Raw genomic sequence first — 25,830 nt, forward strand, 5'->3', positions numbered from 1 at the left:
GTTTAATGTGTACATACTCTGTCTTCATGTCCTGGTGTGTTCTGCAAGTTGACACAGTAATAAAGAAGCAATTTTGAACTGTAAAGTGCCTAAAGCTCAGCTCAAGGTTAATTCAATACCTGTCTTCTGGGGATTTTTTTGTATAAATTGTACTGAAGGGAAAATAAAACTGAATTAATACAGCTTTGTTGGGAGTTTTGTTTGTAGATATTAACATGTTGATTACACAATGTGAGACTTACCCTTGCAAAGAAGGTGATAGTGTCTAGTTAAGGGGATTCTCTTTTCTCTGTCTGTTCAGTGCCCAGCATAATGGACCATGATCCCAGCTGGGTCATGTAGATGCCATTTCTCTCTGTGGCACTTGTATGGCCCCAGGAGCATAGTCTCTTAGTACACAGTCTATTTATCCTCTCAACATTCTGAGGTTGGGAAGTACTTTTATCCCCACTGTACAGATGAAGTACTGAGAAACACTGAAGTGACTTGCCCCAAATTATGCAAAATTCTGTAGGAGGGCAGGGAATTCAACCTTTGGCTCCGGAGTCCCAAACTTAATACCCAGCACACTGGGCCATTCTTCCTCCCTGTTAGCCATCATGTAAATACTTAGTACTAATAGCAAACTTGATTTTCATAGGCCTGTGCTTCAGTTTGTTCATTTGATTGTCCACATCATAAGAGTTCAAATCACGTATCTCCTTTCGTTCAACCCTGCCAGTTTAGTTCTTAATATGTCTTTCTGTGGACCACTAGGAACAACCCTACTTACAGAGACGACCCACTGTTATAGACCTCTGGAACTGTGTATGCAACAAGCAAGGTGCATCGCGTCACTGATACTTGCTACTGCTTTCCTCAGGTATTCCAGGATTTAAAACAGTTCTGGATTAAAAACCAGTTTGGGTGGAGTTTGGTTTCAGGGGGTTCAGGACATGGTGGTGGGGTGTATGTCTAAGCATGTCCATTCCACTGCTCCTCTAGAGACAGGTTCAAATAAATCTATCACACTGGGGAGAGTGAGCTCGGAACTTGTCTTTGAGTTTGTCTCCTACCCATGGATCACTGAGGGCAAAATGCTACAGCCGCTATAGCACTTCAATGTAGACACTACCTATGTCATCGGTGTAGGTAATCCACCTTCCCGAGGTGGATTCGATGGAAGAATTATTCCTTCCAAGTGCTGTCTGCATCAGGGGTTAGATCAGTGTTGTTATATCTCTCAGATACGGATTTTTCACACCCCTGAGGGAGGTAGCTATACCAATATAAAAGCCCACTGTAGACCAGGCCTAAATCACCTTTGCTCTGGTTTTCCTTTTTCTTGTTGGTGTCTCAGTTCCCTCCATCCTCTTTCTGTTGTATCCACCATGCAATAACGACACTATGCTGCTTCCTAGGGGCATGCTGTGTCTTCCGGGGGCAAGAGGGCAATGAAAGATAAACCTGGACTCTGTAGTGTGTCCCGCCATCTGATCAACATGGAACATTGATTCTCTGAGGAGAGCCCCTCACTTCTCAAGCCTGGAGGATACAGTTGTATTTTAGACTCTGAGGAGGGAGGAGACCTAAAAGGATGAGACTCTTCAGGATCCCATGTAGTTAGCCTTCCCTGGCCTGGATATGCAAAGAGACTTCTATCTGTTCTCCTTCCCTACACAAGCTCTGTGCTGCCTTTCCATTTCATCACCACCTTGTTGACTTCGCAGGGCTTTCACTGCGAGCTCCCTGCTCTTAACTACCTAAAAACCATTAAGGTGCTGTACAATAACCAATCTTGAACACTGAAATAGAAACCGTGCAAATATTCTACTGACCTGAAGCGAAGATGATATAAGTGCTGCTTTCTGCTCCAGTTAGCAGATCTATGCCATCAGCGACCCGCTGGGCCAGAACAAACCAGCCAAAGGCTCATAACGCAGCCTCACAAATAATAAACCTGAGGCAGGAGCTGGGCTTTCCCAGATTTGCTGCCATGGGGTGAGAGTTGCTGCACCCACTTGCTAGATCCAGTTGTAAAACGAACCAGCAGCGTAACTTTGGAGACAAGTTCTGAACAAACCCTAGGCTGCAGGTTGTTGGTGCTCTAATTGCAGCAAGTGCTGATGGTTAAAGCAGAAGGCGAGGAGAGGATATATGAGTCACATGGGGTCTGTGGTTGTCTCCCTTCTGATTAGAGGTGATGGCACAGGGTCCGGCAGGCTGCTGGGGATAGCAGAGAGCAGCATACATTACACTGGCCGCAGCTGATACTGTAGGTAAGAGAATCTCACTGTCAGCTCCTTAATGGCTTTGCATAGCTGCACATGTGGATTTTCCCAAAGACTCCCTTGACCCTGCTGACTGAGGGCCTGTCAGGCTGTGCCACGTTGGCTTAAAAGTGCCTTTATAAAGAGGAGGAAGAAAAGGTCGATTTGTTCTTCAGATGGTGACACTCGTGCTTTGCTGTCTCTGTTGGGCTTGTTATGGCGGGCTTGAATGTTTCCATTGCCTTCTTTCTCTCAGTTGTGGCTATTTGTGAGGTGATCAGGCAGGTTTCCAAGAGACTTCTGCCTCTTGGAGTGTACCGTGGTCTTGTCAGAGAACTGGTCAGCTCATTACAGTTGTGTGCTTGCTGCCTTGAGCTGAGGATGCTGATGGAGATTGGTCCCTGGGGTGGTGGCTTTGGCCCAGATGTGATTCTGACCCTCCTCTTCATTACCTACTTGATTCATGGTGTGTCTTTTGATGGAGCTTCTGCTAACCCCACAATCTCTCTCCAAGAATTCCTGCTCATGGATTCCTCCTTTGTGGCTACTGCTGTCAAACTTCTGGTCCAGTTTGTGGGAATGGAGGCAGCTGGGATTCTCACCACACACTACTGGTCCTGGGAGCTGACTGACTTCCACCTCATCCAGAATCTAATGGCCCTGGATTGCAGTTCCTCTATCCATACCTCTTTGTACCATGGCATCTTTGTGGAAGGCGTCTGTTCTTTCTTTTTCCATTTGGTGGCTCTCAAGTTTCAGCACAGCCACCCTCTGTACAGAGCGCCTGTCCTGGCAGTGACTGTGACCACCCTGGCTTACATAGGTGAGAAGCTTCTACATTTCTTTTTCCCCATAACATCTGGGTGTAAATACAAGAAAGGAGCGTAGATGAAACTTGGGGAGCTAATGAATCGGCTTTTCAGCTCCAGAGATTTACAGCTGGTGGTTAGCTCACAGCCAATGCTAGTTTGGGTTCAACTCTACTCATGTTGCTAAAACCAGCATTTGAGCAGGTACAGGTGGTAGTCTCTACTTGAGAGGGGGCTCCTCATGAACCTGATACATCCACTGCATATTAGGAGCCCTCTGCATCTTAGGGGAACAGAGTGCAGCATTGAATAGAAGACAAATGTTCCTACCTGGGGCTCTTGTATGGCCCCCCTTACAGTAGTATACGAGTGCATCAGCCAGCCCTTCTGCATGGCGGGTGAGTGCTGTTATACCCATTGTACAGATGGGAGCGGAAAGACTGAGTGACTTGCCTGAGTCAAACGGGGAGTCTGTGATTAAGCAGAGACTTGAACCTGCATCCTAGGCTAGGGCCCAAAGCACAATACCATTTTGCACACTGAACTTTGCTGCCTTCTACGGAGCCCGGAGACCGCCAGCCCAGGACAGACGGGTGTGTTTGTCATGGAGGAAAGGGGCTTAGCTGGAGGGAGCCAAGTTAGGGTACAGTTCACTGGAGTTTCTTGCTGGTCAAAAGGAGACAGCTGGAGGACTGGCCCACATGGGACTGTCAAGTCCCCAACCAGCACCAAGCTTTCAAATCAGTGCTGTACATTGGGGGTTGCTTACCTATTGCTCAGGGAATGGGAGACTAGCTCAGAATCAAAGGCAGTTCACAGACCCAGCTGCTAATATGGAGATAAGGTTGTAATTATAGATCCATAAACCAAAGGGGAAGAGTTACCAACACACATACCTCAAAGCAAGGAAAAGTCAAAGGGATGCTTATACTCCAAAAATATGCATTGAGAAGCAGAGCAATGCACAGTTAAGGTCGGCTCTCTTCTCCACCCTCCACCTCCCCTCCTAAAACAATCTTAACCCCACTTTCATGTGGCAACCCACTCTCCTCCCAAGATCTTGGTAATTAGACACCTAGACGCAGCGCTTAATGGATAATGAAAGAGGCACCGGTGCTCAAGCAATTTTTTATTTTCATAACAGATGGGCCAAGCCCAGTGGTGCTGCCAGGGCTCTGAACTGCTAGGCCCAGAGGTGCTGGGGCCCAGCCCTGGCAAGTCCCAGCACAAATTAAGCACTGTCTATACACCATACATCTCCAGGATTGGTAGTTCATGGACTTGCAGATGTTAAGGCCAGAAAGGCCCATTATTACCATCTAGCCAGACCCCTGTGTAATACAAACTGAAGAATTTCACTCAGGGATTCCTGTGCCTAATCCAGGTAGAAACATTTCCAGGTCTTGATTTTAAACATTCAAAGTCATGGATTATCCACTGCCTCTCTAGGCAAGTCGGTTCCAGTCATTTACCTACAGTGGGTTTTTTAAAAAACCCTGTATTACTTGTCTCAATTTGTCTAATATCAACTTCCCAGCATTGGCCCTTGTTACACCTTTTTCTTATTGACTGAAAAGCTGGCTTCTGTCAGAAATCTCTTTCCCAAATAGGTTCTTGTAGACTGTGATCAAGTCACCTCTTAATTTCACTCACTCAGCCCTGCTATGCTGCACATACTCAACATGTGAACCTGCACATCACCCACCTGCTCATCTGTGGCAGTGGGGTCTCCCCCAGATGCTATCTTTCGTTCTAACTCCTTGACAAGAGAGTAGCACTAGCATGCCAGGGACACAGTTCAGCAGTTATTTCATTTTCCATTGCTAGGTGGTGGTGTTTTACAGCCAGTTTAACACTTTACTTCTCACTCATCACCTTTCCTTGCAGATGTCTTATGCACTGTTTACCCTTGCAGTTAGGAAATGTATACTCTGCAGCATTAGCCACAGTGGACGTGAGGGTCAGGCTGTTCAGTGCTAGTAGGGTTCGTGGTTGAACTGTGTCAGTATCAGAGGTTGGACATCATGCAGCTAGGAGGCTGGGGGAGGGATGGGTATCTATTTGACATGGAGGCATTGGACTGAGTTAAGGTTGTTCAGGGTGACTTGACTGCTTTTTCAGAAAGTTCAAACACAAAGTTCTGGCAATAGAACTTCTCTAGTCCTGCCTGTTGCCCAACACCCATTTGTTCAAATCCATGCCAAACAAGTGGGACCCAACACTATTTATTTGTTTTCTTCTTTCACAGCTGGGCCTTTCACAGGGGCCTTTTTCAACCCCACTCTGGCCTCCATCGTTACTTTTCACTGTTCTGGGAACATCCTGCAAGAGTACGTCCAGGTTTACTGGCTGGGACCTCTCACAGGTGAGCTGTGTTCAGGGTACCAGGAGGTGCAGAAGCTATTGCTGACTGATCATGCTGGGCCACAACCTAGAGAGTGGAGCAGAGGATGTGGCTGGGGTGAAGCCTCCCTAGCATGTCTGCCATGTTAGTGAACCTGTGTGAAAGGGACAAGTATTGAGCATAGAAATTGGAAACTCTTGCTGGTATATGACAACTCCTTGTGCTCTTATTTATTATGGAGGGAGGCTAGTCTTGCTGTTAGAGCCAGATGCTCCTTGCCTTTCTCAATACTCTTCCTCCCCACCATCAGCCAGACTGGAACTCTGCCACGCCCAAACTGAGCCACATTAAATGTCACTTGCCAAACACTGGCCTCAGGGGGAAGGAGGATGACAGGACACTTTGCAAAGCATGAGGCAGATGGGACTGAGAGGGGTGGGAGAGATAACGGGGTTAATGACACAGCGATGATCACACCTCATGGAGCTATGTTGTTGCAGGCTGTCTGCAGACTCAGGAAGACCATGCCTTGGCAGTTTCACTCAGTCTGTAATTTGAAGGTTATCTTCACAGCCATAAGCCCCAGATATGTAATTTCTGAAATGAAGCTTATATTCTGCAGCACTGGACAGCTGCTTCCAAAGAAAACTGATTCAGTTCTGCCTTTCTTTTGTGATCTGGTCCAATCCCAGCGCCGCTTTTGCAGGTGGAACTCTTCTCTGTTAAATCTGCTTGTTGTTCTGAGCTTGACAGTGCCATGTGCTGGTAGCAGGGACTCCAGCGGCTTTTGACCCGGTTGGAGCGGGCACCATCTGACCGCAGGACTGGAGAGATTGGGTGGTGCATGTCAAAGGATGGGTGGGGGAAATGGTAAATGACATGACCTAATCCCTCTGTTTCTGCTTCCAGGGATGCTTGCAGCCCTGCTCTTGTACCAGGGAAACATCCCAAGGCTCTTCCAGAAAAACCTGCTTTACAGTCCTAAGAGTAAATACTGGACCCCCAAGGGGAAGGCTGTGCCTGGACTCAAACAGACAGGAGGCAATGGGGAAGGGCAGCTGCAGCTGCGAACTAAGCCCCGGAGCTGAGTGAAGGGCGAGAGGGTCCCTCAGCCAGTGCCCATCTCTCCTTCCCATCAGGCCCTCCCATGGCCAGACTGACAGGAGCCGGGCCTGAAGACACCTGGCCAGCTCTGTAATGTGTGAGCAAGTGTTCACTGGGGGCACCATGGGCTTTTCATATCACTGTGTAAGTGTACCAGCTGCTTTGGCCACATGCGAACAATCCCTCCGCACTGGCCCATGGACACCTGGCTGTGAAAGCCCCCGGAGAACGTCGCCAGCTAGTGCACACCTGACCAGCAGCAGAGTGGTGCGATCACAAGCTCCAATACTGCACCAAAGCACGACCTAAAGGGCACATGCCTTCCACCCAGCACACATCCCTCCTTCCTGATCTTCCCCAGCCCGTCTCCCTTGGGGGCAGGACAGGAAATCAGCACCACTATTCTGCTCCCTCAGTACAGCCAGGCATCCACCCACCTCGCTCCCCACGGAAAGGGCTGGTGCTGTTGCAGGGTCCCAGGGCTGTGCTCACATGTGACTGTCCACTCTCTGGCTTGGCTCACTGCCATTAAATACAAATAATGTCACTGCCATTGAATACAAATGTTACCTCCAGATAGTGGAGCAAGTCCCCCTAGACATCTGTCTCTAGTGGTACATTAAGTTCTTCCCCTGGAACATCCATACGCTGTCATTTTAAAAATAGAAAAGCAAAGCAGTGACTGCTCATTGAAACAGCCCATTCCAAAGTATCCTGCAGTTCTTCACTGCTGGCCCCTCTGGCCAAGAGGGGCTTGAGTGTCGGAAAGTTCGAGACCCTAAGTTTTTCCTGCTTCACTCCAGCCTCAACAGTGAATCCAGCCCCCAGACTCAGCCCAGCCATGCAGAGGCTGTCCGTTTCCTCTTTGCCAACAGCAATACAAGCTGAGTTGGGAAAGCTGGCTATAATTGCTGCCCCTAGCTAACAGGTTGTATACTAGGGAGGAAATTTGCCCCAGAAGAGACTATTCTGGCACGATCTGAGCAGTGCTCAAAAGGCTCCGTCCTGCCAGATGCTGAGCACTCTGGCTTTGATACAGCCAAGCACTTAAGTAGAGTGAAGTGAAAATCAGAATTTGTTGTATGAGAAATTCTGTTATTTTCATCCCCAATTGGGACAAAAAGTCAATATCAAAATTCGTCATGGAATGAAAAGTTCCCCAAAATTTCAATCTGAAAATGTTGAAACATTTTATTTTGACATTGATTGAAACAAAATGTTTGTGACTGTCTTGAGTCAAAATGCTTCATTTGCATCAGTTCAGTATTAAACTACATTTGCCAATGGTACTGTGGTGCCTCATGGGAGTTGTAGTTCAGGTGCCTCTTGCTGCCATTCACCAAGGCCAGGCTCCTGGGCGTGACTATATTTCCCATGATGCTCTACAGTCATGTAATGTCCATGTAGCCCGGTGTGTGATGTTTCACTCCATATTCTTTATGAAAATATGCTGATATGAATATCACGTAACTGAGATGTACTTTATGTAAGATGGGTCATGTAAGGTATCATTGGAAAGGTTATGATTTACTGAATGTGATTATCCAGTTTCGAAGCCTGCGTCATTTCTGTATCTGAAGTTAGGAATATTAACTATGTATCTGTATTTCAAATGCATTGCTTTGGGTATCACCCCCAACCAGTGCTTCAGGTACAACAATGGAAAAGCCAGACCAGGCTAATGGGCCATAGCGGAGACAAGGGACTATGAAAGAGCTTAGTCTTCCTGTGGATGCTGGAAACCGCCTACGAGCAATGGCTGCCACAGCCCTGCAGAGACTGGGTCCGAGTCACCTGGTACTGGACACCTCTCCTCCCCTTTTGGAATGCCAATGGTTTTCCACTAGAAAAAGGGTTCCCGCCTTGCACAAGAGCTATATAAGGTAGGGGAGTGACATCATCATGGTTCTCTCCTCTGCCTCCCCTCCCAAAGAGATACTGAAAAAACACCTGGAAACAAGAACTGAACTGGAGGCAGAAGGGTTGAACCCAAGCTGGAAGGGCATCTAGCCTGTGAGTAATAACTAAGGTCTCAGGATGGACACTAGTGCATCTGCCTTTCAAGACTTTCTGTAATCTGCCTGCAGCAATATCTAGGGTGAGAACATAAGAATGGCCCTATTAGGTCAGACCAAACATCCATCTAGCCCAGTATCCTGTATTACGACAGTGGCCAGTGCCAGGTGCCCAGAAGGGAATGAACAGAACAGGTAATCCATCGAGTGATCCATCCCGTGTCGCTCATTCCCAGCTTCTGGCAAACAGAAACTAGGGACACTATTCCTGCCCATCCTGGCTAATAGCCATTGATGGACCTGTCCTTCATTTATCTAGTTCTTTTTTGAACCCAGTTATGGTGTTGGCCTTCACAATATCTATTGGCAAGGAGTTCCACAGGTTGACTGTGCATTGTGTGAAGAAATACTTCCTTTTATTTTAAACCTGCTATTATTTGTTACCAATTAATTATATTTGTAACCAATTGTTTTTAGTGAAACTAGCTTAGTTTGCATGTTTGGTTTAATTTGTTTAGTAATCTGCTTTGTTCTGCTTGTTACCACTTTTACCACTTAAAATCTGCCTTTTATTATTAATAAAATTTGTTTTGTTTATTACTGAACCCAGTTTCTGTCACTTCTAAGTAGGCAGGGGTGAGAAGTTGCACATACCTTCCTCCACATTGAGGGAGGAGTGGATTTCATGATATGTCTTTGGGTCTGTACTCGAAGGGAGGTGGACACCTGAGAGCTGGGGCAAGTCCCTTAAACTGAGCCTTCCCAGAGCTGATCTCAGGGTCTGTTTCATTTTGCAGTTGGGTGTGGCCCTGCCTGTCTGTGTGTTGGAGGAGGCTTAATAGGTTGACTCAACAAGACACATAAAAAGGCTGCCCAAACCAGCATAACAGCCAGGCTCAGTGGTATCTCAGCACAGTAGGTGGCATCTTAAGGGGGGCAGCCTGTCACAGTGGGATGGCCACAGTGCATCATGGGAGATCTAGTTCAGTCTAGAAGTTCAGCCAATAAGAGGCAATGGACGCATGAAGCACTCAAACTACAACTTCCATGAGGCAGTGTGGCATTATTGACAAATGCAGTTCAATGTTGAACTGACACAAAACGAAGTAGTTCAATTCAGCTGAATTGAACTTACGTAAAATGAAATATTTTGTGTAGATTTTGCATATGGAAAATCAAAAAAATTGTGCCACATCAAATGCATTCTTGGAAAACTTGTTTATCAGCGACTGCATTTTCTGTTGGGAAATCATTGCTGAGAAACTCCTGATCAGCTCTGCCCTTTAATAAGCTCATAACTGAAAGCACATGCCTAGCCACACTCACCTCCATAGGCCTATTCGCCTGCTTAAAGTTTAGCTTGTGCTTTAAGTGTCTTGCTGGAGCAAGGGCTGGAGAGCCCAGCACCTTGTAGTACGGAGCCTGAACAATGGAGCACTTCTAGGAGTGATGCTGAATTAGGGCAAACTGCACAACAAGAGACCAATTACCCATAACTTAGCACCAACTATCAAGACGGGCAATAACTGGAGGTGGATCTGCAGGAGAAATAGGTTTCCTTGCAGTGAGATCCTGCAGTACGTGGATGGAATTTAACAAAGAGGAAACAAAATTATGGCTGTCTTCCAAACGCCTATGGCAGAAGTGCTGGGTTTCAGCACATTTCCATGTGTAGTACATTAAGGGAAGAAGAGGAGCCACGATGCCCTCTATTACGTACTGCCGGGCATGAGTTGTAGCTTGTATTCTACCCCTGGCTCGTGCAAGATGGATGTTACAATTCATTACTGGTTTCTCAGAACCAGCTCCCTCCCCTCACTACCACCACATTTATGACTTGGGATGTCTATGTAACGGAGTAGGGAGTGGGGTAGACTGACCTAGGGATGTCATGGGCCAGGTACAGTAGCTTGCAGTGATACTTCTGGGGGACCACCAGCTGCCTACTGATCCCCCATGACTCCACTTTCCCTGGGGGAGCCTATTCTCTCACAGGAACCTCTCCTAGTAACCTCTCCCCATGGTCTGTACTGCACTGAGATCAGCCAGGTCACTGAGCTTCCACAAGGAGTGGTTTTTCTGCAACTCCTGGAACTCAGCGGCTGGGGAAAGGATGGGGACCGGCTCCCTCTTGCTGGCTGGGTCTGAAGCTGCAGCCCCCTTGAGCCTTGTCCCTGGGTGCTCTTTCCCCACCAGCGCAGGGTTCTGTTCCTCAGGTGTGGTACCCTTCCGGAGATCAGGGCATCATGCCCCTCACCAGCTCTGGCTATGGGTCATGACCAGGGCATTCTGGGGGTTGCTTGGCCAGTTCTCAAGGTCCCCCCTCCAACACCTCAGTGGGCAAATGGTGGTGCACCTCCATGTCCTTAGGGCTCTCCTTGGCCCCCCACTTCAGATGTACCCTTGCCATGGGCATCTTGAAAGGGGTCCCGCCCACACCCCTCAGGGTCAGGTAGGTGCTGGGCATCACCTGATCTGGAGCTACCACCTCAGACCAGGCCAGCATCACCTCAGTGCCTGTGTCCCAGTATCCATTAACCTTCCTCCCATCCACCTACAGGGGAACAAAGCACTCGCTTTGCAGGGACATCCCCATGCCCACGCTGTAAACTGAGAACCTTGTGTCCGGAGTATCCAACCTCGCAGAGAAGCTGGCCTGGGGCCCTCCTCCCTCCTGAGCAGTTGGGAAGCTGTCAGCCCCTCAATCTGGTCAGTTGTCCCTGATCCAGATGTTCCCCTTGGGAGGGGATTCTCCATGGTTCCCCTAGGGGAGGTCCCAAGGTGACTCTCTCTCTGCATCATGGTGGACCTGTTCCTTTGGGACTCCTCCCTGCCACCCTCTGACTGACTGTTCATAAACTCGTCGGCCAACAGCCCTGCACGTCATGGGTTCTCTGGCTTTTTGTTCACCAACCATAGCCTCAGGTCAGATGAGCACTGTTCATACAGTTGCTCCAGTACCATTAGGTTCATAGATTCATAGACTCTAGGACTGGAAGGGACCTCGAGAGGTCATCAAGTCCAGTCCCCTGCCCTCATGGAAGGACCAAATACTGTCTAGACCATCCCTGATAGACATTTATCTAACCTACTCTTAAATATCTCCAGAGATGGAGATTCCACAACCTCCCTAGGCAATTTATTCCAGTGTTTAACTACCCTGACAGTTAGGAACTTTTTCCTAATGTCCAACCTAAATCTACCTTGCTGCAGTTTAAGCCCATTGCTTCTTGTTCTATCATTAGAGGCTAAGGTGAACAAGTCTTCTCCCTCCTCCAGATGACACCCTTTTAGATACCTGAAAACTGCTATCATGTCACCTCTCAGTCTTCTCTTTTCCAAACTAAATAAACCCAATTCTTTCAGCCTTCCTTCATAGGTCATGTTGTCAAGACCTTTAACCATTCTTGTTGCTCTTCTCTGGACCCTCTCCAGTTTCTCCACATCTTTCTTGAAATGCGGTGCCCAGAACTGGACACAATACTCCAGTTGAGGCCTAACCAGCACAGAGTAGAGCAGAAGAATGACTTCTCGTGTCTTGTTTACAACACACCTGTTAATGCATCCCAGAATCACGTTTGCTTTTTTTGCAACAGTATCACACTGTTGACTCATATTTAGTTTGTGGTCCACTATGACCTCTAGATCTCTTTCTGCCATACTCCTTCCTAGACAGTCTCTTCCCATTCTGTATATGTGAAACTGATTGTTCCTTCCTAAGTGGAGCACTTTGCATTTGTCTTTACTGAATAAACTTCATCTGGTTTACCTCAGACCATTTCTCCAGTTTGTCCAGATCATTTTGAATTTTGACCCTGTCCTCCAAAGCAGTTGCAATCCCTCCCAGTTTGGTGTCATCTGCAAACTTAATAAGTGTACTTTCTATGCCAACATCTAAGTCGTTGATGAAGATATTGAACAGAGCCGGTCCCAAAACAGACCCCTGCTGAACCCCACTTGTTATACCTTTCCAGCAGGATTGGGAGCCATTAATAACTACTCTCTGAGTACGGCTATCCAGCCAGTTATGCACCCACCTTATAGTAGCCCCATCTAAATTGTATTTGCCTAGTTTATCAATAAGGATATCATGCGAGACCGTATCAAATGCCTTACTAAAGTCTAGGTATACTACATCCACCGTTAAGCACATTCTCCCTAGTTGGGGCCCCATCCGTCCACTTGTGGGCATATCCCTGCATCCAGAGGGCCAGTTCTAGATATGTGATCTCAGGGATTATACGCTGACTCTGGAACCTTTTCTGGTACATCTCGGGAGTCAGCCCAAACTTGCATAACAGGGCTTATTTGAACAGTTCATAGTCCCCTGCCTCTGCCCCTTTCATTCGGCTGTATGTTGCCATGGCTTTGGGGTCCAGTAAGGGGATGAGAAACTGGAGCCTGTATGCAAGATCAACCCTGTGCAGCTCACAGGCATTCTCAAAGGCATTCAGGAAGTCATCTATGTCCTCCTCTTCCTTACGCCGGGCTAGGATGGACTTATCAAATCTCCATGCAGTCCTGGGTCCCCTATCACTCATCACAGCTGGGGGCTCACTGCTCCTCAGCTTGGCCAACTCCAGCTCATGCTGATGCTGTCGCTCTTCATGCTGTCTGTTTCTCTGTCTCCTCCAGCTCATGCTGTCTCTGTTTCTCCTGTTCTGCTCGCTCCTCCATCAGTTCCTGCTGCCTCAAATCCAGCTCTTTCAGCCTTATCTCCTTCTCCCATTCCAGCTGCCTCAGATCCAGCGATGGGGAGCTCTGCAGTGAGGATCCCATGCTGGCCAGGCGGGTGGCAGGCTGTCATAATATAATTCCCAATTCTGAACCTTAGTGTCCAAAATATGGGTACTAGAATGAATTCCCCTAAGCTTAATTACCAGCTTAGATCCTGTAGTGCTGCCACCAATCAGGACTTAGAGTAAAGTGCCTGATAAACTCTGGTCTCCCCCAAACCTTCCCTGGGGACCCCAAGACCCAAATTCTTTGAGTCTCAGAACAAAGGGGAATAAACCATTTCCCTTCCCCCTCCTTTCTTCCTCCCAGCTCCTTTCCGCCCTGGTACACTAGGAGATCACCGTGATTCAAACTCCTTGAATCACCACACAGAGAGGAATGATACCTTCCCTTCTCCTCTTTTCCCTTTACCCAGAGGCAATCCAGATTCAAACTCCGTGAATCTAAAATAAAGAGGAAATTCACTTTTCCCTTCTCCCCCCTGCTCTCTTTCCCTTCTCCCCACCAGTTCCCTGGTGTACATAGACTCAGTTCCTTTGTGCCTTAACTAGGAGAAAAAAATCAGACAGGTCTTAAAGCAAAGTTTTTAATAAAAAGAAAGAAAAAAGGTAAAAGTTTATCTCTGCAATTTAGATGGTAAAAAGTTACAGGGTCTGTCAGCTTATAGAAACCAGAAAGAAGACCCATCCCCAGCAAAATGCAATTTAAAATACTTCCAGCAAACTACACATTTGCAAATAAAGGAAAACAAATAAAAAGACTATACCGCCTTTCTACCTTTATACTCACAAAATTAGAATAGAAGATTAGAGAGCCTGTAGGTACGAGTGGTCACTCTCTGAGCCCAGAGAGAACAAAGCAAAACCCAAAAAACACAAACAAAGGCTTCCCTCCACCAAGATTTGAAAGTATCTTGTCCCCTGATTGGTCCCCTGGTTCATGTGTTTCGTTCCCTGTTTGTTAACCCTTTACAGGTAAAAGAGACATTAACCCTTAACTGTCTGTTTATGACACGGGGCCCTTGGTATTGTGTGAGCTCCACCCAGCCCTGCCTCTAGTCATAGGTAGGAGGGGTCTCAGGAAGCCCTCAGCAGCTGTCTGACCACTCCCAGCTGGAACAGACACTGTTTCCTGCACTGCATCTGCCGGGCTGCTTCCCTCAGAAACAGGGATGAGTTCATCCGATCGATCTTCCTCCTCCAGCTGGGCAATCAGTTCTTTGGTGCACCTCCCAATGCACAGCCCCCTCTGCTTGCACAGCTCCACCAGGTCGCTCTTAAGGCACTCACTATACACCTCCTTGCTGGCCCCTCGCAGGCCTGGGTGCTCGCTGCTCTCCAGGGTTTCCAGGGGGAATTCCTTGTGTGCCAGCCCTTCTCCAGGTCACCACCTCTCAGGGGTTAGCATAGCTCCTCCGCCCCCCAAAACCATTCCTCGCTGACTCTTCAGCATGTCTGGTCCCCGTCAATCCCCCTTCATTTTACTGCTCCCTAGTCACTTAGTGCAGGAAGTGCTGTCCATAGGGTGCAGTAGATCCCACCCGCTGCCACCAGTTGTCACGGAGTGTGGGGGAGTCAGAGTCCTGCATCCCCACTTCCTGCGATTCACCGTGGCTCTCAGCCAGCCAGTAAAACAGGTGGTTTATTAGACAACAGGAACACAATCCCAAGCAGAGCTTGTAGGTACAACCAGGACCCCTCAGTCAGGTCCCTCTGGGGGGCAGGAAGCTTAGACTCCAGCCCTGGGGTTTCCCTGCCTTTCCCTATCCAGCTTCAAACTGAAAAAAAAAAAGCCCTCCAGCCATCTCACTTCCCTGCCCTCAGCTCCTCCTCCTGCCTTTGTCCAGTTTCCTGGGCAAAGGTGTCAGCTGACCCAACCCCCCGCCTGGCTCAGGTTACAGGTTCAGCTATCATCCCTCAAATAAAGTCATCCCCTGCTATCCCATCCCCCATTCAGACAGTCCCAGTAAAACTCCCCTGTGACATCCCCGGGTCAGTCTGGTGCACTCCCTACTCCGTCACAGCCTAGCCAGAGCTGATCCTGCTCCGCAGTCGGGGGCTCTTTCCTTCTAGTTCCTCTGAGAGTGGGCAAGGCCTTGCTCCTATTTAGTGATGACACTGAGTGGGGCAAAATGGCACTGATCAAGAGGAGTCTTGTGAAACGTGAGCTACTCTTGTGAGTGAATGGAGAGCTATAAACAGTGAGGGACTTCATGGTGCTCAGGGGCAGTGTAGCCTGGATCCAGGCACATTTCCCCCTCTCCCCACACCATAGTCCTGCCCTTTAGCACCCTGTTTGGCCCAGCCCCGGGATTCTCTTGAACAAACAGTAACTGTGACAAACTCAGCGATGTGCACTGATGTTAGTGCCTGTCGGTAATGATTCCCCATTAGGATCTATTTTTGTTAGCAGGAAGAGTGTAGCACTAGCTGATAGGCAGCATGATTAGGGTACTAAATCTCTGGCCCAAACTATGTTCCAACCACAGAAACTGGTGATGTGCCCAGCACAGTTGTATTTCCCATGTGGTTAAACAGTCTGACTTCAGTGGAGCTAGCGAATGACCAGGAAACAATGCAACAAATGAAAAGCAGAGCACAATAGCTAACAGTCAGGGGCCAGCATACGTACAAATATGATTGGAATATGTGAGCTACAGAGTCTCTTACGGGCAAGGGCAGCAGGGAACTGCTGTTCAGGTTTTTATACTTGTTAAAGTCAAGAGCCCTTTAACTGGAGACAGGCCCCCTTGGACACCCTCCAAACCTCTGTACGCTCTCTTTGGCAAATGAAAACTCAGGAAGTTCTGCTCCCCAGCCAAACTTTTCTGCACCTCACTGATCTGGAAATCAAGCTGAAAAGCTTGAGACTGGGTCTTCTTGGGAGATTCCAGCCCTTTCTGCTTTTGTCTGAGCCAAGAAAATAGTATACTTTGGGGGCGGTTGAGTTGCTTCAGGGCAAGATGGGAAACCACAAAGTTCCAAACCACAAAATTTTATAATAAAAATAAATGGTTTGAGGCTTGGATCAGTTTTTATTTTAGTCCAATTGCTTTGCTCACCCTCCTTTCTGTTATGGGCAGGGGAAAGGGTAGGAACAATGGAGGAAGTTAATTGGTTTTCTCACCTTTGTAAAGGAAAAGGAGTGGAGTGTTCCTATAACTTCTCAGTAGTGTCCTAGTGTGTGCAGCAATAGAGACTGTTCAAAATGCAGCTACTGAATAATTTATATTTTTACCTGCATATCCATGTAACTTAGCAGTCACATGGCAGAGTCACTTGCCCTGTGTCAATGCACTTGTACTAAGTCTGCTGGTATTGATTTTAGAGGCTAACTCAAGGAGTTCAGATCCTTGACCAACTTTTCTGAACCTTGTTGTTTTGGAAATCAAGCTGAAAAGCTTGAGGCAGCCTCAAGTGTGAAGAGCACGTTTGAGCTTTTTCAGAGCATGGTTCTCAAAGTGATGTGTCCCACTCTGCGGGGCTGTCAGGGAAACTGCTTAACAGGGAAACTAATATACTGCAAAAGAATTCGGTCAAGGATTTCTAAAAAACAGCGGAAGACGAAGCTGATGTTTTGACACTCTGATGCCCTGGGAGATGTAGCTTACCATGTCAGAAGCAGCCAACAGGGAGGAGATTTTGTTGGTGAATCATGTTTGTTTTTTAAAAAATTACTACTAGACCTCGATTACAGCTTTGAAAATATCCTGTCTGTTGGCTGCACCAAGGTGCATTGCCAACAGCTTCCTCCAAAGCTGCCTCTTGTGGGGTGGGAGTACCAGTAAAATGGCACCTGTCATTGGAGAACGAAGACAGCCCCTTTGGGAGTGGTGGCTGGAGAAGCCAAAACAGCAGCTGCTGTCCATATGTTATTGTGATGATTTGTCTTTAATTATTCACACAGCAAATGTCTGACCTTAGGCTCAAAACCAATCGAGGCCTTTTGAATCAGAACCAGTGTGGTGGATTCACACAGAGACTTGTCTCTTTCATGTCATGCAATGTGCCTGGCGCAGAATCACAAGCTGTGTTCAACAGGATCATTGCAAAAGCAGAGTACTGCAGTCCAAAGTCCACAGCAGTGTTGTCTCACTATTGCCTTGTGCTCCACTGTCAGGCTGCCTCTGTGACTGGGGTCCCAATGGGGACCAGCTGAGGTTACCCAATTAGGGTGAACTACAAAGAATGGGGCAGACAAACCCCAAAGTTGGTGGATAATTCAATATTTACATTTACCAAGCCAGCATAAACCAGCTTCTTTATTACCTCACTGGTTGCCCAAACACAAGCAACCCAGCCTCAGGCCTCCATCCAGGCACCCAAGTCAAATTTGATGAAGATTTCTGAAAATCAGATTTCATCATGTAAAAAAAAGGTTCTACCAATACCGAAGGATCAGACACATTACCTCCCAGGTTATTGACTTTTCCAGATCTTACCCAAATACTTGCATACGGCCAATTCTTATTAATTAAATTAAAATCTATTTAAAAAGAGTATAGTTAAAAGATCAATATATATACAGACATGAGTTCAATTCTTGAGATTCAGATACATAGCAGAGATGGTGAGCTTTGTAGTTGCAAAGAATTTTAGAATTTAGTTCATAGGTTATAGTCCAATGTCCAATATCATATTCAGTATGGACCAGTCAGCACTGGGATTCCAATCTTGTGGCTTAAGCTTGGTAATACAAACTTTGAAGGAATGTGTGATTCGGTTGCTCAGGAACAGTTCCTGACTATGTCGAGTGATGATGTAAAACTGTGTTTATGGGATAAAAAGGTAGAAACGATTGATGAACTTGCAGCTTTTGCAGATAACAAAATGGAGTAACTAGAGCTACTGGTGCAGGAAATGAAACCAGATATTATACGGATAACAGAAACATGGTGGAAAAGCAGTCGTGAATGGAGTACAGGTACTGAAGGCTATGTGCTGTTTAGGAAAGACAGAAATAAAGGAAAAGGGGGTGGAGTAGCATTGAATAGAAATGATGAGGTAGACTCTGAAGAAATAAGAAGTGATGGAACGGATAAGACAGAGTCTGTCTGGGCAAAAATCACATTGGGAAAGAAAGCTACTTGAGCCTCCCCTGAGATAGTGCTTGGGTTGTGCTACAGACCACCGGGATCCAATTTGGATATGGATGGAGACCTCTTTAATGTTTTTAATGAAGTAAACACTAAAGGGAATTGTGTGATCATGGGAGACTTTACCTTCCCAGATATAGACTGGAGGACAGGTGCTAGTAATAATAATAGGGCTCAGATTTTCTTGGATGCAATAGCTGATGGATTCCTTCACCACATAGTTGAAGAACCAACAAGAGGGGATGACATTTTAGATTTGGTTTTGGTGAGTAGTGAGGACTTCATAGAAGAAATGATTGTAGGGGACAACCTTGGTTCGAGTGATCATGAGCTAATTCAGTTCAAACTAGATGGAGGGATAAACAAAAATAGATCTGCGACTAGGGTTTTCAATTTCAAAAGGGTTAACTTTAAAGAATTAAGGAAATTAATTAGGGGAGAGGATTGGACTGAAGAACTTGTGGCTCTAAAGGGGGAGGAGGCCTGGAATTACTTTAAGTCAAAGTTGCTGAAACTATCAGAAGCCTGCATAACAAGAAAGGGGAAAAATTCATAGGCAGGAGTTGTAGATGAAGCTGGATGAGCAAGTATCTCAGAGAGGTGATTAAGAAAAAGCAGAAAGCCTACAAGGAGTGGAAGATGGGAGGGATTAGCAAGGAAAGCTACCTTATTGAGGTCAGAACATGTAAGGATAAAGTGAGAAAGGCCAAAAGCCATGTAGAGTTGGACCTTGCAAAGGGAATTAAAACTAACAGTAAAAGGTTCTATAGCCATATAAATAAGAAGAAAACAAAGAAAGAAGAAGTGGGACCTCTAAACACTGAGGATGGAATGGAGGTTAAGGATAATCTACGCATGGCTCAATATCTAAACAAATACTTTGCCTCAGTCTTTAAGAAGGCTAATGAGGAGCTTAGGGATAATGGTAGGATGACAAATGAGAATGAGGATATGGAGGTAGATATTCTACCATCAGAGGTAGAAGCCAAACTCGAACAGCTTAATGGGACTAAATCGAGGGGCCCAGATAATCTTCATCCAAGAATATTAAAGGAACTGGCACAAGAAATTGCAAGCCCATTAGCAAGAATTTTTAACAAATCAGAAAACTCAGGAATTGTACCATACAACTGGAGAATTGCTAACATAGTTCCTATCTTTAAGAAAGGAAAAAAAAGTGATCCGAGTAACTATAGGCCTGTTAGTTTGACATCTGTAGTATGCAAGGTCTTGGAAAAAAATTTGAAGGAGAAAGTAGTTAAGGACATTGAGGTCAATGGTAATTGGGACAAAATACAACATAGTTTTACAATAGGTAGATTGTGCCAAACCAACCTGATCTCCTTCTTTGAGAAGGTAACAGATATTTTAGACAAAGGAAACACAGTGGATCTAATTTACCTCGATTTCAGTAAAGTATTTGATATGGTTCCACATGGGGAATTATTAGCTAAATTGGAAAAGATGAATGAAAATTGAAAGGTGGATAAGGAACTGGTTAAAGGGGAGACCACAACGGGTCGTACTGAAGGGTGAACTGTCAGGCTGGAAGAAGGTTACTAGTGGAGTTCCTCAGGGATCAGTTTTGGGACCAATCTTATTTAATCTTTTTATTACTGACCTTGGCACAAAAAGTGGGAACATGCTAATAAAGTTTGCAGATGACACAAAGCTGGGAGGTATTGCTAACAGAGAGGGACCGGGATATCATACAGGAAGATCTGGATGACCTTGTAAACTGGAGTAATTGTAATAGGATGAAATTTAATAGTGAAAAGTGCAAGGTCATGCACTTAGGGATTAATAACAAGAATTTTGGTTATAAATTGGGGATACATCAGCTGGAAGTAACAGAGGCGGAGAAGGACCTCAGAGTACTGGCTGATCACAGGATGACTATGAGCCACCAACGTGATATGGCCGTTAAAAATGCTAATGTGGTCTTGGGATGCATCAGGTGAGGTATTTCCAGCAAAGATAAGGAGGTGTTAGTACCGTTATACAAGGCACTGGTGAGACATCATCTGGAATATTGTGTGCAGGTCTGGTCTCCCATGTTTAAGAAGGATGAATTCAAACTGAACAGGTACAGAGAAGGGCTACTAGGATGACCCGAGGGATGGAAAACCTGTCTTATGAAAGGAGACTCAAAGAGCTTGTCTTGTTTATCCTAACCAAAAGAAGGCTGGGGGGGAATGGTCCCTTCTGACCTTAAAATCTATGAGTCTATGAGATAATTATGAACAATCCTAAGCGCCTGTTAGGAATAAGTCCCAGGCAGAGAGGCTTAAGTTTTGTGGGAAGTCAGGTCACCGCTTTACCCCTGGGAAGAGGGAGAGTGGCCAGGAGGTGGGGCACTCACCCTCCCAGATTCTTACCTCTCATACCCATCCCAAACCGCCCTTAAAAACAGGAGACCTTAGAAGGTGCTTCCACTATAATTCTACAGAATACCTGAAGTATAACTGCCCCAAATTGAAGGAGAATAAAACTCCCCTGTCCCATGTTGGCTCAGCTGTCCTTAGCCCTGAGGCAGCAGAGGGTACCCCTATAACTTATCAACCGCTTGGTGAACACTGGGACTGCTGAACCAGACAAGGAACACATTAAGGTTGTCAAAATTGATGGCACAGTGTGTCTGGGTTGGAGAGACATGGGGGCTCAGCTCTTTCTGGTTTGATCAAGTGTGGTTCCAGAGGTTAGTATTTTACCATGTCACCTGGCCAGGATTAAGAGAGTGAGGCTGGAAAGGTTCCCCATACCACTAGCGAAGGTTTGTGTGGAGTGGAAAGGTTTGGAAGGCAATTTACTTGTGGGGATGCTAGAGGACATCCCAGTGGATATGTTGCGGGGGAACAATTTTTTCCACAAGGCCAGAATGGTTGGTGTGGTAATTTGCAGCATGGAGGAATATTGTGTAGGGTCCTCGAAGGGTGTGTGTGTGTGTGTGTGTGTGTAAGTGTATTACCTGTCACGAGAAGACTGTTCCATCTGGTGGTTGCATGTCTGTCACAGATAAATCAGGAATAGATCCTGCTCTAGGGAGCATGGAGGTTTGTGTCTCGGAGGAAAGCCTGGAGAAGGGCATTGGAACCTTAGAATCCACAGAGGAGGTGGGTGAGGCTTCCATTGGCACTGCAGTGCAGGGTGGCAGGGTGCTTCCAGGTGTGGGAGAGACAGAGTCAGGCCTTTGCCCGACTGAAAGCAGCCGCCTCCTAGAGCCAGGGCCAGGAGAGATGTTGCCAGTGTCTGAGGACCTTTTCCCCAGTAATAAGTGTCAGGAATTAGCAGTTAAGCAAAGACTGGCCCCTTTCTGGAGAGCATAAGGAAACGTGTACTAGAGGGAATTCCAGAAAAGGAGGGTAGGGGTGAAGTTTTTTGTAGAGGATGGGAAATGTATAGAGAGGCTTCTGTGGGAAGGAACAGAGGCCCCAGGCAACCCTATAATCAGTTGGTTGTACCCAGCCAGCCAGGGCAGGTGCAAGGAAGTTTCGTGCCCTAGGGGAAACTTCCACCTTGCGTGCCCCACCCCTAGCCCTGCGACAGCTCCCCGCCCCCCCTCCGCCCTGGGGCGCCCCCCAGCCCTGCAGCCCTGCGGCACCTCCCCACCCCAGCTCACCTCTGCTCCACCTCCTCCCCTAGCACGCAGCCCCCGCTCTAATTCTCTTCCTAGGCTTGCAGCACCAAACAGCTGATTGGCGCTGGGAGGTGGGAGAAGTGGAGCAGCAACCACGCGCTCAGGGAGCAATGCTGTAAAAAAAATTGGGAGCACCACTTTTTGGAGCCTCCAAATCTTGGCACCCTAACCGCCTAGTTCGCCTTAATGGTAGCACCGGCCCTGCAGTCAGCACCTGGAGGAATTAATGCTAATAGCACACAATGGTCCCTTTGCAGGTCACTTGGGCGTACAGAGAACTTATGACAGGCTTAGAGAAGGAATTTCTACTGGCCAGGAATCCAGAATGATGTGAAAGAGTATTTCAGGCCTTGTGTGGTGTGTCAGGAGAGGAAAAAACCCACAGGACTCCAGACAGCTCCCTTACGTCCCTTACCTGTCATACAGATGGCATTCCTGAAGGTGGCAATGTACATTGTGGGTCTAATGCCATGTCCCACTTGGAGGGAGAAATGGTATATCTTAGTGGTGGTGGATTTTGCCACTAAATTTTGGGGGAGGGATAGCTCATTTGAGCATTGGCCTGCTAAACCCAGGGTTGTGAGTTCAACCCTTGAGAGGGCCATTTAGGGATCTGGGGCAAAAATCTGTCTGGTGACTGGCCTTGCTTTGAGCAGGGGGTTGGACTAGATGACCTCCTGAGGTTCTCTTCTAATCCTGATATTCTATGAGATACCCTGAGGCAGCTGCTCTGTCCAATATAAAAGCTGAGATAGTGGCTAGAGCCCTGCTCACTATATTCAGCAGAGTGGGCTTCCCAAAGATTTTGTCTGATCAGGGAGCAACCTTTATGGCACAGTTCAACAGGCTATGGAAGGTGTATGGCGTGAAAATGTTAAGACTGCCTCCTATCACCCCCAGGCCAATGGGTTGGTGGAAAGGTTCAATGGGACCCTGAAATCCTTGCTGGGAACGTATACCAAGACAAGAGACCAAATTTGGGATGAGTTATTGCAGTTCCTGCTGTATGCTTACAGAGAGTCTGGGGAATTTTCTAGGTTTGACCTTCTATATGGGAAAAAAGTAATGGGACCCTTCAGTTTCATTATAGACACAAGAGAAGTGTGCAATGACATGAGTGAAGAACCAGTAACTGAGTATGTTCAAAGGTTCAGGAAGGAATTAAAGGACATGATGTAAGTGGTCCAAAACAAGCTCCAAGACAGGCCAAACAAAAGGCGTGGTATGATAAAAATACTTGTAAACGCACTTTTGACATAGGAGACTTGGTGATGGTACTCAACCCTGCAAAAAGATTCAAAATGCAAAACTCCTAGGAATGGCCCTTCAAGGTGGTAGAAGTGGCACATGAGCCCCTCAGTGATACTATTCCCCAACTGGTACATGTGAACCAGCTCAAAGCCTACCACAGCAGAGAGGTTGGAATAAACATGATCTGTTGTCTTGAAGGGGAAACTGAGGCATCCCCACTCACTGATTTGATGGATGGAATGCCAAGATGGGTCAAATCTGGAAACTATGGAAATCTGTAATGAATTAACACCAGTCAAAAAGGGGGAAGTGTTATCATTTCTGCAAGGGTACAGCAAGGTATTTTCCAACAAGCCAGCAAGAACACAGTTTCTGTTCCATGAAATCCTCACAAAAGGGACACAACCCCCAAGCCACCGGTAAGGTGAAAAAGCAAATTCGTAGAGATACAGAACATACTGGACCTAGGAGTAATTAAGGAATCTGACAGCTCGTGGGCATCCCTGTGGCCTTGGTCCCCAAAAGGGATAGTGCTGTAAGATTTTGTGTGGACTATAGAAAGCTTAATGCTGTTACTGTAACAGATGCATACTCTAGGCCAAGAATTGATGACATGCTGGATGTGTTGAGCCAAGCCAAATACCTCAGTACTTTTGATTTAACTAGCTGTTACTGGCAGATCCCTCTGGAAGACACAGCACACCAAAAATCTGCTTTTATCACAGATATAGGGCTCTATGAATTGACTATGTTACTTTTTGGCTTGGTAAACGCTGGTGCAACCTTCCAGAGACGGGTCAACACAGTGTTAAATGGTTTACAGAACGATGCAAGGGCATCTATAGATGACATTGCCGTATTCAGCAACACCTGGGATGACCACAAGAGTGTTGTGCTATCAGAACTCCAGAAAGCTGGTCTAACCATAAAACCCTCTAAGTGCAAAATAGGGGCGGCCAGGCTCCCTGCCATAAAAATAAAGGGAAGGGTAACAACCTTCCTGTATACAGTACTATAAAATCCCTCCTGGGCAGAGGCACCAAATCCTTTTATCTGTAAAGGGTTAAGAAGCTCAGCTAACCAAGTGGCACCTGACCAAAAGGACCAATAAGGGGACAAGATACTTTCAAATCTGGGGGGGGGGGAGGAGGAGTCTTTGTTTTGTCTGTTCTTTGTCTGTCTCTCTGTTCTGTGTGCTTGCCGGAGACAGATCAAGAAAGCAAGCAATTCAACTCCATTAGGATTAGCAAGTACTAGCAAGGGAATGCTTTAGCTTACTTTTATTTTGGCTTGTGATTTTCTCTGTGCTGAGAGGGAGGTGTATTCCTGGTTTTCTTTTTGTAACTTTAAAGTTTTGCCCAGAGGGAAATCCTCTGTGTTTTGAATCTGACTGCCCTGTGAGATTATCTTCCATTCTAATTTGACAGAGGTGCTTCTTTTACCTTTTTTCTTTCTAATAAAGTTCTGTTGTTTTTTTTAAATCTGATTGGTTTGTGCTCATCTTGTTTATTCTCAAGCCTCCCCAGGAAAGGGGGTGTAGGACTTGGGGGAATATTAGGGGAAAGTAGGAACTCCATGTGGTCCTTTTCCTGAGGTTTGTCTAATCACTTGGTGGTGGCAGCTTTACCTAATCCAAGGTACAAGGGAGAATTTGTGCCATGGGGAGTTTTTAACCTAAACTGGTAGAAATAAGCTTAGGGGGTCTTTCATGCAGGTCTCCACGTCTGTACCCTAGAGTTCAGAGTGGGGAGGGAACCCTGACATGGTGGCAGAGTGGTGGGATCATTTTGAACCAGAGATCATTTTGAATCAAAAGCACAAACCTCAGGAATTTTTTTTCTTCTTTTAGCTGCTTGGGGAAAGCAGAAGCTGAGAACAGCTGGAGTTTTTTTTCCTTTGCTCTCTCTTTGCCTTGAGGCAAAGGTGTTAGGTTTTTTTAACAACGGTGTTAGCTAGGAAATTAAGAGTCGGGAGGGAACCCTGACATCCCTTATCTAGGACACTGGGCTGAAGGGTGTGAATATCTCTCGACCTTCTCAAGGTGGAGCCATTGTCAAGTGGCCTGTGCCTCAAACTAAAAGGCAAGTCCAATCCTTCACAGGCTTGACAAACTATTACAGGAGGTTTGTGTGTGTGAGTGTTCAGCGACATTGTACCCCCAATCATGGACTTGTGTAAAAAGCACCAACCTACTAAGGTAATTTGGTCAGAGGCATGCCAGAAGGGTTTTGATAAGGTAAAGGTGCTCTTGTCTGCAGAGCCTGTGCTGGCCATCCCTGACTTTGATAAGACTTTTGAATTATGTCCTGATGCATCTGACACTGGGTTGAGTGCTGTACTGGTGCAAACAGGGGAGGACAACAAGAAGCAGCTCATTGTCTTCCTAAGCAAAAAGATGTCCCCTACTGAACAGAATGACTCTGTCATAGAGAAGCAGTGCTATGCCATAGTGTGGGCTGTTAAACAAACGAGGCCTTATCTCTTTAAAAGGAGGCTCAAGATTCTAATGGACTAATCACTCTTAATATGGGTGAACAGAACCAAGGGCAAAAACTCCAAACTGCTACATTGGAGCCTAGTCCTGCAGGA

At 46.6% G+C, this 25,830-nt stretch overlaps 1 protein-coding gene across 1 annotated transcript; it reads left to right on the forward strand.

Moving 5' to 3' along the window:
* Positions 1-1,943: 1,943 nt before the first annotated feature.
* Positions 1,944-9,082, forward strand: LOC127057033 (aquaporin-12-like). Its single transcript, XM_050965650.1, has 3 exons — positions 1,944-3,072; positions 5,307-5,423; positions 6,312-9,082. The coding sequence occupies exons 1-3, from the start codon at positions 2,466-2,468 to the stop codon at positions 6,488-6,490; spliced, it is 903 nt and encodes a 300-aa protein (XP_050821607.1). The 5' UTR covers positions 1,944-2,465; the 3' UTR covers positions 6,491-9,082.
* Positions 9,083-25,830: the final 16,748 nt, after the last annotated feature.

This window comes from Gopherus flavomarginatus, chromosome 8 (genome assembly GCF_025201925.1).
Source record: "Gopherus flavomarginatus isolate rGopFla2 chromosome 8, rGopFla2.mat.asm, whole genome shotgun sequence".
Taxonomy (NCBI): Eukaryota; Metazoa; Chordata; order Testudines; family Testudinidae; genus Gopherus; species Gopherus flavomarginatus.

Excerpts from the sequence above, each read along its gene's own strand:
- LOC127057033 (XM_050965650.1), top strand. The coding sequence starts at position 2,466 with ATGGCGGGCTTGAATGTTTCCATTGCCTTCTTTCTCTCAGTTGTGGCT. Across the intron at positions 3,073-5,306 it reads GACCACCCTGGCTTACATAG|CTGGGCCTTTCACAGGGGCC; the intron begins GTGAGAAGCTTC and ends CTTCTTTCACAG. Across the intron at positions 5,424-6,311 it reads CTGGCTGGGACCTCTCACAG|GGATGCTTGCAGCCCTGCTC; the intron begins GTGAGCTGTGTT and ends TTCTGCTTCCAG.